Source organism: Nycticebus coucang, chromosome 2 (assembly GCF_027406575.1).
Source record: "Nycticebus coucang isolate mNycCou1 chromosome 2, mNycCou1.pri, whole genome shotgun sequence".
NCBI classification, from domain to species: domain Eukaryota; kingdom Metazoa; phylum Chordata; class Mammalia; order Primates; family Lorisidae; genus Nycticebus; species Nycticebus coucang.
In genome coordinates this window covers 64,048,475-64,063,512 of record NC_069781.1, presented here as the reverse complement: position 1 = coordinate 64,063,512, position 15,038 = coordinate 64,048,475, and the positions used below count along the sequence as shown (strand labels likewise).

Here is a 15,038-nt window from a genome sequence, read left to right as displayed (position 1 = left end):
CATTTTTAACACCAAAATTATACTTTGATAAGACTTTTTGTTATTGGTAGAAGTAAAATGGGTATGTAATGTGCCCCTTAGGCTGGAATTAGGGACTAATAATGTATCAATAGAATGTGACAAAGAGAAGCATGTGAATTCTTAGAGCAAGAGATCACAATTACATTATAAGATTCACTGCTTTCTCCAATTCCACAATGTTTTAAAGTCAAATTAAATATTCATGTAGACTCAGATCATGAGATAATAAAAATAATGTTTGGGGAAAATTGCGACAACAAGGAAAACTCATAAATATTTAGTTTCCTTATCAAAAAAATCTCTATTTAATAACTCAAGAAATTAGTAATGGTTTAAGAAAATTAAAATGCACTATCTTACTGAAAAAAACTATAGAAACAGACATAAATTGATTTTATTTTTAATTTTATCAGAAATACTTCCAAGCAGTTTATTACACAGAACAAAGAGAAATTATGCATTATAAACATGCTTTTACAAAGAAACACGTTTCTGCTAAAGACCAATCCAATTCCACACATAATTTTGATGACAGCAACAAATTTGATGATATTCCATTTATAAAAATAATATTTTTATATAACTGAATGTAAATTGGTATTTAAACTAATGCCTGGGCAAGGGTTAGTTTCTACAAAGTTCTTTATTGTATCCAACAGTCAAAAGAAATCATATCCAGTATTAGTATATGACATTAAAAGCATTTAAAGAAGGAAGTAATGCTTTAAGTTTTAATGATTTTTCTAGGTTTCAAAAGCTACTAAGACAATATTTCTTATAATATTGTAATCAGAAATACTATATTAAAATACACGAATTTTGTTTTTTTAAACAAAAATATAATTCAGAAAGGAAAGCAGAAATGCTACAAAGAGCTCCCTTTACAGAAGTATAAGTGAGCTGGGAGTTAAGCATAATTAGCAATGATTTCTGTATCTGCTGTATCTGCAACACTGATTTAGAGTCGAACAGACCAGACACAGCTTGTATTGAGATTGTGCTGAATGCTAATTCACCACATTGATGCAGAGGGACACCAGGCAAAATTTAATTATAAAGATCAATAATCTCATGACTACATTTCTGAGTACATATGAAAGGGCAAATAAATCCACTAATTGATAAGTAAAATGCCATTTAATAGATAATCTCCTTTAAACTAATTAAACATTTTGAACATGATACTCTTCATTGTGTAAGACAGCCAAATTTATGACTTAAGGTAGTCTCTGCATTTGTGGATTCTTTCTCTATTTATTCAGGTAAACATTAACTTTACAAGCTAAACATGAGCCAGTATTCATGGGAGAAAATATTTTCCTCTTTTAATTTGAAAAGTTATGATTTAACCTATCTTTCATAATTCAAATAGAATCCAACAATAGGGCCTGTGAGACCAAATGCAAAAATCACTAGCTTTTTCTTTGAGAATTTAAGACTTTTACAAAATTATAACTGAATACATCTTCCTCATCCTATCCTTAACCTCACCACAAGTGAGAAAAGCACCAAGCTCCAGGGACATCATCAAAAGCTTCCCCTACTAAATAAACTCCACAGTGCCCAGAAAACAAAAATGCTTGTATATAAAATTTAGATAAACTGTCAGAGCAGTGTCATGATACACAATAGCTCACTGTCAGAACCTCTCCAGAATGTGCTGTACCAGCTGTTAGAGCACTTCTTGATTAACTCTCTCCAAGCACAGTGACTGAAAACATGACTAATACAGTCACCCACCACCATTAATATTGGTGCTCATCAGAATGGACATAATTCTTGGCTATGTGTGAACTATCACTCAATAATTCTAACATCAATTATACTAATAACAACATCACTAGCCTTCATTCAGAAACAGCAAAAGAAAAAAAGGCTAAATAGTCTAAGTAAGAAATAATTAGAATAACCTGTTCCCCTAAATAAAAAAGAATGCCTTAAAGTGGAGAGATTGCTGTGAAAACATTTTAATTTCAATATTAATTTTAGCAAAAGTGCATACGTATGTATATTTAAATCCTGTTTAAAATTAAATCTAAAAATAAGCAAAGGCAATCCTTAAAACTGGACTTCAGATGAGTCTATTTAACAAAAACATCTGGTCCTGTTGAGATCTTCTAACCTTGAAAATGAGATTAGAAATTCCCTATTTTTAACTTAAAGTAATTTCTAATTATTTTATCTGGGTCACAGATAATCTACTTTTGCTAGGTCTAAAATGACATCAGATTATCATTGCTATGATTATCCTGTTACCTTCTACTATCAACAGGAAGATGGGATTTTTCCTCTTACATATAAGAGAAATGGTTCATTTTTTTCCAAGTAAGCATGAATAATAGCTAAAACATTATTGAAATTAATATGCTACAAGCTGAAAACCTCAAGCTAAACCTAAAAAGAGGTAGTATTTGTTTTGCTTGTTTATTTTCTAATAGTTCTATGTTCAAACTATGCAATTACGTCACTTACATAATGAAATGACACCCCCATCAATGGTTTTGCAAAATGCTCTAGGATCTTTAGGGTGCAAGAGTGGGGGAAAAAGAAATCCTTCTATGAAAAAAATCAAATTTACTGTGATTGCTTCTCCCACTTGTTTTTTTTCCTCATGTTACGTGACAAATTCATCACTTCTTCACACCGTAAAGAGAGACTCATGGATTCAGATTATGACCAAAACATGTCCAGATGTGTAATTTCTTGCAGATAATTTCATCACAAAATGAAATCACAAATACATTTTATAAAGTAAGCACAATGTGTAGTTTAACTTTAATTAAAATATTACATGCTATTTAATTTAAATGTTAATTCATTAGATTTAGAATTAAACACTGAACGCGTAACAACTTTAAATAATTAAGACTTAACCTTAAATCGGTGCAAGGAGGAATATTCTAGAAACTCCTTTTAGCATTATTTTTTAATCCAAAAAGAGTAGTGCTTTAGATTCATTATGAAATCCCAGGCACACAGAATCAAAATTCAATATAATTTTAAGAAGTATTCATAGTCAAGAGGAAATAAAGCAAAGATTAGATTAACACTTAGTACATGTTCTCTCTCTTGCTTTCTCTCTCTTAATCAACATTCTTTTTTTAATGTTTTACAGACGTATAATTTCTATAGACATCAGCCCTGTCTAGTACAGTGTTCTGAGAGGGTACTATATGTATGCAGAAAGAGATGAAACCTTTGGCGACAGCATTATTTCACACATGTGATTTTTACTCATTTTTAGAAATATCAAAATCAGAACTTAGTCCCCTTTCCCAATACAATATAAATTGTTCAATTTCAGGAAAAAATCCCTGCAATTTGAGAATATTAATATGTTGGTAGAATGGAATAGAGTCTAAACAGAACCTCATATACATCCTTTAAAAACTAACAAAAATAAATAACTTACAGGCATACCTCAGAGATATTGCAGGTTTAGTTCCATACCACTGCAATAAAGCAAGTATTGTGACAAAGTGAGTCACATGAATTTTTTAGTTACCCAATGCATATAAACATTATGCTTATATAACACTATGAGGTCTGACAATTTAGTTCATGAACTCACCCTAGAAAAAGTGCTACATACCACACTGCTTTAATATCACTACAGTCACCTTTGAGGTACTCCCCTTGGGAAGCTATGCATCAACACCCATGCCTAGTTCACCCTTTAAAGCAGGAGTCCTCAAACTGCGGCCCGCGGGCCACATGAGGCAGTGTGATTGTATTTGTTCCTGTTTTGTTTTTTTACTTCAAAATAAGATATGTGCAGGGTGCATAGCAATTTGTTCGTAGTTTTTTTTTTTTTAAACTATAGTCCATCCCTCCAATGGTCTGAGGGACAGTGAACTGGCCCCCTGTTTAAAAAGTTTGAGGACGCCTGCTTTAAAGCAATTTTGGAACTCTCTTTCTGGAATGGCCATAAGAGCTATCTATAGTCATATTACTCTTGATCTCCTAAATGTCATCGAAATCTTCATTTCAATATTTCCTTTATCTCCAGGTAAAGAAAAAAGTCATTAGGGGCCCAATCAGGTGAGTAGAGAGGGTATTCCAACATAGGGGGGTATTTGTTTAACTATGTTAAATAAATTTGTTTAGTTATTTAGCTAAAAGCTCCCTCATATACAGTGTCATAGAAACTGGTGCACTGTTGTGATACATGAGTCGTGATACATGAGCCGTGAGTTGTGGCGAAACATTCAGGTCATCTAACCTTTTCACGCAGACTTTTCAGCACTTCCAAATAGTAAACTTGGGTAACTGTACGGTGGGTACAAATTCATAATAAATATTCCCTCTGATGTGAACAAAGGTTAGCAACATCCCTTTGACTCTTGATTTGGACTGATGGAAACTTTTTGGTTGTGAAGAATTGGCTGACTTTCCTTGTGCACTTTGATGCTTTATTTCAGGGTCATATTGGTACATCCATGTTTCATCACCAGTGATAACATGGCCTTGCCTGTCCAAAAGGTCTTGTCAAACTTACTCTTCTTTGCTTTTGTTCATTGGCGAGCTCCTTCAGGACCATTTTTGTAAACACCAAACCAAAATTTTCAGTTAAGATTTTCCTGTTTATCTGTGTTTATTTAGTCTGCTATGCTTCTCAGTCAGCTGATAATTTTAATGCACAATTCCATAAATTTTTGCAATGTTTTCATTAGTTCTCCTTACTTGCTGCCCCGACCTCTCTTCATCAGTGACACTTAATCTCCCCTAGAAAAATGTTTAATCCATTTGCATACTGATGTTTTCTTCATGGCATTATCCCCATACACTTGGACTAACATGAGCCTTGATTTCACCTCCACTCTTGCTAAGTTTAACAAGAAATTTAATGTTTATTTGTTGCTCTAATTCAAGCTCCAACATTCTCACCTCAGCACACAAAACCATGCAACAATAATGAACACCATAAGCAAGACACCACCACATGTTGACATGAACATAGCTGTGAGACACTGATATACCAATGTTATGAAACCTTAGTGAGCTGTTTGTACAGCGCTGCCAATGTAAATGCATGGTGTCAAATTTGTAAACTTGTCCGACTTTGCATACTGTAGTCTAAGAAGTGCAAAATAGCATTTCCTAAAAAAAAAAAAGTATATGCCTTATCTTAACAATACTTTGTTACTAAAAATGCTAATGATCATCTGATCCTTCGGAGAGCCCTAATCTTTTTGCAGATGGGGGGAATCTTTTCTTGATGCTGATGGCTGACGATCAGAGTGGTGGCTGCTGATGGCCAGGGTGGCTGTGGCAATTTCTTAAAGACAACAATGAAGGTTGAGTGACTCTTCCTTTCATGGAAGAGTTCTCTGTAGCATGCCATGCTATTTGATAGCATTTTATGCACATTTTATGTACTTTTTTGAATCCCCTGTTGTCACTTCCAAATGTTCGTAGCATCTTCATTGGGAGTAGACATCTCAATAAGACCACTTTCTTTGCTCATCCATAAGCAGCCCCTCTTCATCTTTAAATTGCTTCTGAGATTGTAGCAAATAAGTCACGTCTTAGGCTTCTCTTCTAATTCTCATTTCTTGCTACTTCCACCATTTCTGCAGGTATTTCCTCCACCAAAGCCTTAAACCCCTTAAAGAACTCCTTAAAGTCAACCATAAGGATTGGCATCAACTTCTTCCAAACTCCTGTTTTATTCTGACCCAATCCCATGAATCAAAAATATTCCTTTTTTTTTTTTTTTTGAGACAGAGTCTCAAGCTGTTACCCTGGGTAAAGTGGCATCTAGAATGGTGCATTTAAAATATTAGCCAAATGCAGGATGATAAATATATTTTAGAGATAATTTCTTTTAGAATTACTATACCAAAGGTACTTTGTCAGGGGCCCCCACTGGGAATTCCCTGATGGCTTTGTATGACATGCATGTATTTGTGAAAACCTGTGTGGACTACTGCCGAAGTTTATTCTTAGACAACCTCAGTGTTCCAAAGATCTATAAACAAACCACCGATACAGAAAATGATCCATCAGAGGAATCACCCTTTATAATAGCAATAATCCTACAAAATGTATTTCTGAAGTAATAACACCTGAAAATCAAAACCCATGGCTTGCAGAATAGATGTTGTGTTAGCAGATATAAAAGAAGATTAACCTCATTGTACTTCTCCATCAGGGATCTTGGATGACCAGATGTGTTGTCAAAAGCAGTAATATTTTGAAAGAAATCTTTTTTTCTTAGCAGTATGTCTCAACAGTGGGGTTAAAATATCCAGCAAACAATTCTGTAAACAGATGTTCTGTCATCCAGGCTTTGTTGCTCCATTTATAGACAACAGGCAGAGTAGACTTAGCACAATTCTTAACGGCCCTAGGATTTTCAGAATGGCAGATAAGCATAGCTTCAACTTTCAGTTACCAGCTGCGTTAGCTCCTAACAAGAGAGTCAGTGTGTCCTTTGAAGATCTGATGCCAAGTTGACTTCTCCTCTCTAGCTGTCAAACTCTTAGATGGCGCCTTCTTCCAATAGAAGGCTATTTCTACCTTCATCAATTATCTTAGCTAGATTTTCTGGATAACTTGCTGTAGTTTCTATGTAAGTGCTTGCTTAGCTTTAAACTTTTCTTTTATTAAATCATATGCATATAGATCATGAATACATTTACGCACGTGTGGGGTACAATGTGTTGATTTTTTTATCCAATCTGACGTGCTTACATCAAACCAATCAACATAGCTTTTGCCACATTTACTTAATTATTGTGTTAAGACATTTATGTTCTACATCTGACAGATTTGACTTGTGCCCTTGCAATATGCTCCATAGATGTGGTCCTGCCTTTTATGGTATGGAAATGGTGCTTAATTTAAGCTTCATGAGCCAACCTCTCCTAATTTAAAACATTTCTTTTGTAGCTTTTCCTCACCTTCCTCAACCTTCAGAGAATTGAAGAGAGTTGGGGCTTTACTCTGGATGAGTCTTTGGTTTAAGGCAGCGGTTCTCAACCGCTGTGGGTTGCAACCCACAGGAACTGTATTAAATGGTCGCAGCATTAGGAAAGTTGAGAACCACTGGTTTACGGTAACATTGTGGCTGGTTTGATCTTTTATCCAGACCACTAAAAGTTTCTTCATATCAGCAACAAGACTTCTTCAATTTCTTACCATCCATGGGTTCAACATAGTAGTATTTTTAATTTCCTTCAAGAACTTTTCCTTTGTATTCACAATTTGGCTAAATGTGTGGTGCAAGAGGTCTAGCTTTCAGCTTAACTTAGCTTTCAATATGCCTTCCTCACTAGCTTGATCATTTCTAGCTTTTGATAAAGTGAGAGACAGGTGACTTTGCCTTTCACGTGAATACTTAAGAGGCCACTGTAGGGTTATTAATTGGTCTAATTTCAATATTGTTGTGCCTCGGGGAACAGAGAGGCCTGAGGAGAGGAAGAGAGACAGGAAACAGCTGGTTGAGGGAACAATCAAAACACACGTGCACCATTTATTGATTAAGTTCACCATTTTAAATAGGCACAGTTCATGATGCCCCAAAGAATTACAATAGTAACATCAAAGATAAGCAACATCACACATAATAATAAGTTTGAAATATTAAGAAAATTAGCAAAATGTGGCACAGAAACACAAAGTGGGCACTTGGTGTTTGATTGTTAGCATTTTTTAGCAATAAAGTATTGTTAAATTAAGGTATATATTTTTAAAACAGAATGCCATTTAACACTTAATAGGCTACAGTATAGCATAAATATAACTAATTTTTCCTTTTTAAAAATTTCAATAGATTTAGGGCGACGCCTGTGGCTCAAAGGAGTAGGGCACCTCCATATACTAGCGGTGGTGGGTTCAAACCCAGCCCTGGCTAAAAACTCAAAAAAAAAAAAATTAAAAAGAATTCAATAGATTTAGGGGGGTAAGTAGTTACCTGGATGTATTATATAGTGGTGAAGTCTGGTCTTTTAGTGTACCCATCACCTGAAAAGTATACATTGTCCCCAAGAGATCACTTTCATTCCTCACTCCCTAGTCCCTGCCCTCCTCCTCCTTCTGTTCTGAGTCTACAATGTCTTTTACACCCTTCTCTATAACCATGAGTGCCCACAGCTTAGACCCCATTTATAAGTAAGAACACATAGTACTTTGTCCCTTAACAGTTTTCCATTCCTGAGTTACTTCACTTAGGGTAATGACCTCCAGTTCCATCCAAATTGCTGCAAACAGCGTTATTTCATTCTTTTTTATGGCTGAGTAGGACTCCATGGGGCATATACATTTCTTTATCCTCTTATAGTCTGATGGACAGGTAATTCCATATCTTTGCAATTGTGACCTTGCTGCATTAAACATGGAAATGCAGGTGTATTTTGATACAATGATTTCTTTTCCTTTGGGCAGATGATAGCTGGATTGAGTGGTGGGTCTACTTTTATTTCTTTGAGGAATCTCCACACTGTTTTCTTTCTTTTTTTTTTTTTTTAGTGAAGTTTTTTTTTTTTTTTTGTAGAGACAGAGTCTCACTTTATGGCCCTCGGTGGAGTGCCGTGGCCTCACGCAGCTCACAGCAACCTCCAACTCCTGGGCCTAAGCGATTCTCTTGCCTCAGCCTCCCAAGTAGCTGGGACTACAGACGCCTGCCACAACACCCGGCTATTTTTTGGTTGCAGTTTGGCCGGGGCCGGGCTTGAACCCGCCACCCTCAGTATATGGGGCCGGCGCCCTACTGACTACGCCACAGGCGCCTCCCTCCACACTGTTTTCTTTAGAGGTTGTACTAGTTTACATTTCCACCAACATGTGTAAGTGTTCTCTTTTCATCACATCCATGCCAAAATCTATTATTTTTTGACTTTTTAATAATGGCTATTCTGACTGGGGTAAGGTAATTTCTCCTTGTGCTTTTAACTTAGGTTTTTCTGATGATTAGTAATGTTGAACATTTTTTCATATTGTTGGCTATTTGTATATCTTCTTTTGAAAAGTGTTTGTGTCACCCATTTTTTAAGGGATTATTTTTTTTTCCTTGTTGATTTGAGTTCCTTGTAGATTCTGGATATAATTTTAGTCCTTTTTACAACTGTCTTCTCCCATTCTGTAAGTTGTCTATTTACTCTGTGGATTATTTATTTAGCTGTGTGAAAACATTTTGGTTTAAGTAAATACCATTTATTTATTTTTGTTTTTGCTGTATTTGCTTTTGGAGTCTTGGTTATAAATTTCTAAATTTCTTTGCCTAGACCAAGGTTTAGAAGCATTTCCTTTTGAACATTTTGTTCTAGTATTTGTATGACTTCAGATCTTACATGGAAGTCTTTAATTTATCTTGAGTTAATTTTCATGTGTGGGAAAAGACAGGATCCTGCTTCATCATTCTCTATATGGCTAGTCAATTTTCCTACCTCCACTTATTTAACAGTGTACATTTTTGTCATGTTGGTTAAAGATCAGTTGGTTGTAGGTACATGGCTTTATATTGAGGTTCTCTAGTTTGTTCTATTGATCTATATGTCTACTTTTATAATGGTACCATCCTGTTTTGCTTACTGTAGACTTGCATTAAAATTATGAGTAATGCAATACCTCCAGATTTGTTCTTTTTGCTTAAAATTGCTTTGGCTATTTGGGTTCTTTTTTGGTTCCATATGAATTTTAGGACTGTTCTGTGAAAATGATGTTGATATTCTGATACTAATTGTACTGACTCTCTAGACTGCTTTAGGCTATATGATCATTTTAATGATGTTGATTCTTACAATCCATGAGCATGGGGTGCTTTTCCATTTGTTTGTGTCATCTACAATTTCTTTAATCAATATTTTACAGTTCTCCTTGTAGAGATCTTTTGCTTCCTCAGTTAAAGATATTCCTAGGTATTCTTCTTATTATTTTTTTATTATTAAATCATAGCTGTGTACATTAATGTGATCATGGGGCACCATACTTATTATTTTTGTATAACCATAACTATCATATGCACTGGGAAACAAAAAAATCATGCGACTACCTTTATGTGATATTTACTTTATTGAAATAATCTGGAAGCAAACTGCAATATATCTGAGCTGTGCCTGTTTATAACAAAGTACTGGAGACCTTTCAAACAAAGACGTTTACACAGATGCAAATAAATAGGCTCTATAAAATAAATTTGTAGAGGTTGGTCAAAACAACTCTGAATTTTAAATTTTGACAGACATTTACAATTTGTTCCCTGAAAAAAATTATACTAATTTATACTCCCAAGAATAATGCAAGAGAAAGCCTATTTGCTCTACATCTTCTGCAGTGTATTATCTTTTCAAAACATTCTTAATATAAATTTTCTCATTTTTTTAACATCTTTTCTGTTATAATAAAGAGACCAAATTTGAAGAAAATTGAAGAAAAACTGGTACTACCACATATATTTTAATCTTATCTCTAATAACTCCTATAGCCTCCATCTGACCCATAAAAAGTTCATGAAACAGAGAGGCACCTATGAGCGTACCAGTACAGAGCATGATACTTCTTTGTGTTTGATGCAGTTGCTGCAATTAGATAGGGTGAAAAAAACTACTTATTCCTATGAAGGTAATAATAAAAAAGATAAATAAATACTATAAGTATATTCTTATATAAATATAAAAATAGATTTGACATTATTTCAAGACTTTTCCCTATCAAATATCATAAAATCAAGAACTGTCAAGACTTTCAGACATCCTAGATAAACAATGGCCATCGCTTATTTAGTTTACACTTTAATAAATACATTCAAAATAAGATTTAATTACTAAGGAAGTGCTTTACCAGCAACTCCAATTCTGAGAATTTCCCCTAAATTAATAAATTAAAGAGGAAAAAGAGATGTTTACTATCATTTGTAATACAGAAAAAACAATTGTAAACTGATGGCAATAAATTAGAAAATGGTTAAAGCATGATATATTCACTAAATAGAGAACATCCAAGCATTAAAAACTATAAACTTGATGTCAATAGTCCTATTAAAATTACTGTTAACTTATAAAAGCAGGATACAAAATTGTATGTATACTCTGCACTTGATTATAACTACTTTAAGATTACATAGGCATGTGAAAATAAAAATGTTTTTTAAATGGTTAATTTTATCCTTCAATTTCTAAACTTTCTGTAAGTTTTTAGAATGAAATTCATAATTAGGTAATGCAGTAATGCATTCATAAATCTGTTACTTTACATTAAAAGTATACTTACTGTGATAATGCCAATTAGTTGCGTATAAAAGAGTCCAGTTATTCCGACTAACATAGTGATGCCCATAAAAGCAGCTAGTCTCATTATGGCCAACTCATGTCTAACAACAAAGAGATCCTATAAAGAAAAAGAAAAGTCTTAAAAACTATCTCAAGAGTTGCTTATAGTTGCAATAATCATCAATAATTGAGCCATAACATATCCTCCTCATTATCTTAAAAGAACTACCCTCCCCCCTTTTAAACTTGTTCTATTTAATCAATATATAAACATTTGAAAATTTCAAAAATTACTGGTTTTGATATATGTCAGCAAGTGAAAATATACAGGATTTTACTACTCTCATGTCAAAAAAATCATTCAATCTCAAGGTTACAACTTAACCTTGTTTGTATGTGTGGTTTTTTTGTTTTTGTTTTTGACCAAGTCTCATGTTGCCACCCTCAGTAGAGTGCTGTGGCCTCACAGCTCACAGCAACCTCAAACTCTTGGGCTCAAGCAATTCTCTTGCCTTAGCCTCCCAAGCAGCTGGGACTAGAGGCACCCACCACAATGCCCAGCTATTTTTAGAGATGAGGTCTCGCTTTAGCTCAGGCTGGTCTCCAACTTGTAAGCTCAGGCGATCCACCCACCTTAGCCTCCCAGGGTGCTAGAATTACAGGCACGAGCCACCACACCTGGCTCTTGTTTGTGTTTTAAACCTCTTTACCCAAGACAAAAAAAAAAAAAAAAGTGTTGAACAAAGTGGTAGCCCTTTCAGATAAATAAATAATAAAATAAAGAAATTTTATTATTATACTGCTAACAAGTTTGACCAAGACACCTGGAAATCACATAACTCACTTAAAATGAGGTGAAAACATAAATCAATAGGATCATGATGACAGTTCTCTTCATTCACTCTTCCATCCAATCACCCAACCACCACTGCCAAGCACTGAGCTATATAATAGAAATGTAAAAACGACAAAGATATGGCCCATATCCCCACATGTGACAATTACTTACAGAAGAGAGCCCAGCTTTGTAAAACTTCAAGACAATGTGATAATACGCTAGAAGTGGGATGCATGCAGAGTACTACAGAAACATAAGGAACCATCTAGACAGGAGGAAGAAATGGAAATGTTGTGAATGAAAACTGATTTTCTGGCTAGGAGACTGAAAATGAGGGTCCTGAAACCAAAGATATTGTGATAGAAGAACAGGAAAACAAGAAGCATTTCATTCACCCTTACTGTTACCTAATAGACCAGTGGAGGAACAGAATCAAAGAATGAAAACGTCTACTGGAAATCTATTATTGCTAAAGCTTTGGAATAAAACAGCACAGTGAATAAAAGCAACAAGCAGATGGAAAGGCCCTCCAAAACACAACCACCCATATCCTTTCTTTTATACTGATTCACAATAAGAATTGAACATACCTTAATAGCAATACCAAATATGGAGCATTGGGGTCAAAATGATAATAAGGCCACTTGAAACAAAAGAAATGATGTTTTTTTGGTGTATGCATTACATCAAACCACCACCACACTCAAGCAAAAATCTGATTCCACACATAAATTACTTCTTCATTTGCCTGGGGAAATTTTAAATTCACTGAGGTAATTAAGATGTCATGTAGCAAATATTAGGCAGTTATTTCAAAACTTCGGTAAAAAGAGCCTAATTCAGCATCCTTATAAAACAAACAAATATTAAAAGGTGTGCCTGTGAATGACAGAAAAACTAAGTAAGTTATGCTATAATGTTTGAAAACACACATTTGTTCCTACAAAACTGAGACAATTTTAGCATAGCAATAATTCTGTTTCTTACCCATGATTTTATCTATGAAAAATCTTTGATGAACACAGAAAATTGTACCCAGATGAACCAAGCCACGGAGGAATACACAAGACGCACATCCCTCAAACATCTACTAGTGACCTCAGCTTATCACGTGTTATATTTATACCTGGTATGAGAGCTTCCCCTCCAATTTCAGAGGCCCTCCTTCTGTCACACCCTGCGGCCCTTCGGAGGCTCACTCCACAGGAGAATGTCAGGCCTCTTTCAAGGTACAGTGTCATATCTATTTTAGTACTTAGGTATTTCTTAACCATTTAACATGGATAGAAATGTGCTGCTGCTTGTTCAGATTCCTACCCTTTTAGAAGTGCAACTGACCAAGTGTTGGTAACTGCGTCCCCATTTCCCATAAACCCTGTACTTTTGTTACTTGGTTTTACACAGTGAAGTGATTTTTAGGGATGCACGTATTGCATTATAGCAGAGCTTACTGTACTAAAATTATCATCTATGACCAACTAAAATCCATCCCTTCTTCTCCCAGTGAAAAGATTTTTAAAAACTTTTTGGCCAACTACGATTTATAAATGTCAGGGATGGAAATGAGACTAAAAGATCCACTTATAATATTACATTTATTCATTTGGTTATACATTTGTAGTTAAAAGTATTTATGTAAAATACAGTAGTAAAAACTTTAATCTAGAAATTGCTTTTTATCACTTTTACATTTTCAAAAAAACAACTGTATTCCAAGTTCACACATGCATAATTAACATCATCAGTCCTAAATCCATATTTTGAGTCACTTAACACTGTTCTCTAGAGTGCATCTTTACTTCTGTCTTAAATTTTTTTTTTAAGACTTAGCACTTTGTGAATCCAAAAATTGGCTTAGGAAATTTTATCCAAATCAAAAGAACCCACTTGCTATTCCAGATCTTTACTACATAATCATGTTATGGACTAAAATGTGCCCCCCCCCAACCCCTCAGCACAAAAGTTCACTTACTGAAGCCCTAACTGCCATATCTCAGAATGTGATTTTAATTGGACCTAGGACCTTTAAAGTAGTGATTAAGTTTAAATGAGGCTCTTAAGGTGGGCACTAATCAACTCTGTCTGGTGTCCTTATAAGAAGAAAATATTCAGACACACACAAGAGGCACCAGGGACGCTCTCACACAGGGGAAAGACCATGTGAGCAGACCATGAGACAGTGGCTGTCTGCAAGCCCAGGAGAGAGGCTTCAGAGGAACCCAAACCTGCCGCCAGGCTTCAGAATTCTGAGAAAATGAATTTCTGTTGTTTAAGCCACCCAGTTTGTAGTATTTTGTATACTGTGTCCCCATTTCCCATATGCCCTATGCCTAGGTTTTATAACCCTAGCAAATTAATATAATCAATACCCATTTCTTCTATGGTTTTCATTTCTTCCCATTTTTTGTTTCAAAGTATGGTTATATTCAGTTAAATATATATAACATATGTTCAGTTAAAAGAAAAGTAACACTGTCCTCTCCAGAATGAGACCGTTTGAAGCCTCCTGTGTATTCCTTCCCCATCACAATCTCTCCCCTCTTCCTTACCCAAAGGTAAAGGTCAGTAATTCATCCTTCAGATGTTCTGGATACTACTGTGTTTCAGCTGCATATTGCAAATATCTTCTCCCACTCTTAGACTACCTATTTACTCTGTTTACGGCATCTTTTGATAAACCTAAGTTCTTAATTTTAATGTAGTCCAATTTATCAATCTTTTCCTTTGGTGCCTTTTATATCCTGTTTAAGAAATCTTTCCTGACCCTAAAGTAATAATGACATTCTCCTATGCTATCTTCTAAAGCAGAGGTTCTCAACCTGTGGGTCGCGACCCCTTTGTAACAATGACAATACATCATGGCATTCGAAGGTTGAGCACCACTGTTCTAAAGCCTCTAAAAGCTTCATAAACTTTTCCTTTCACAGTTAGGTTACTAACCCACCTAGAATTGATGTCTATTTTTTTGT

General features: G+C 34.9%; 1 protein-coding gene across 1 annotated transcript in view; it reads right to left on the bottom strand.

The window, feature by feature from the left end:
- ZDHHC21 (zinc finger DHHC-type palmitoyltransferase 21) overlaps positions 1–15,038 on the bottom strand; it is a 76,166-nt gene that overhangs the window by 15,592 nt on the left and 45,536 nt on the right. The window contains exon 7 of the mRNA XM_053572578.1: positions 11,233–11,349. Coding sequence (XP_053428553.1) covers positions 11,233–11,349 — 117 coding nt within the window. The remainder of the gene's footprint in view (positions 1–11,232; positions 11,350–15,038) is intronic.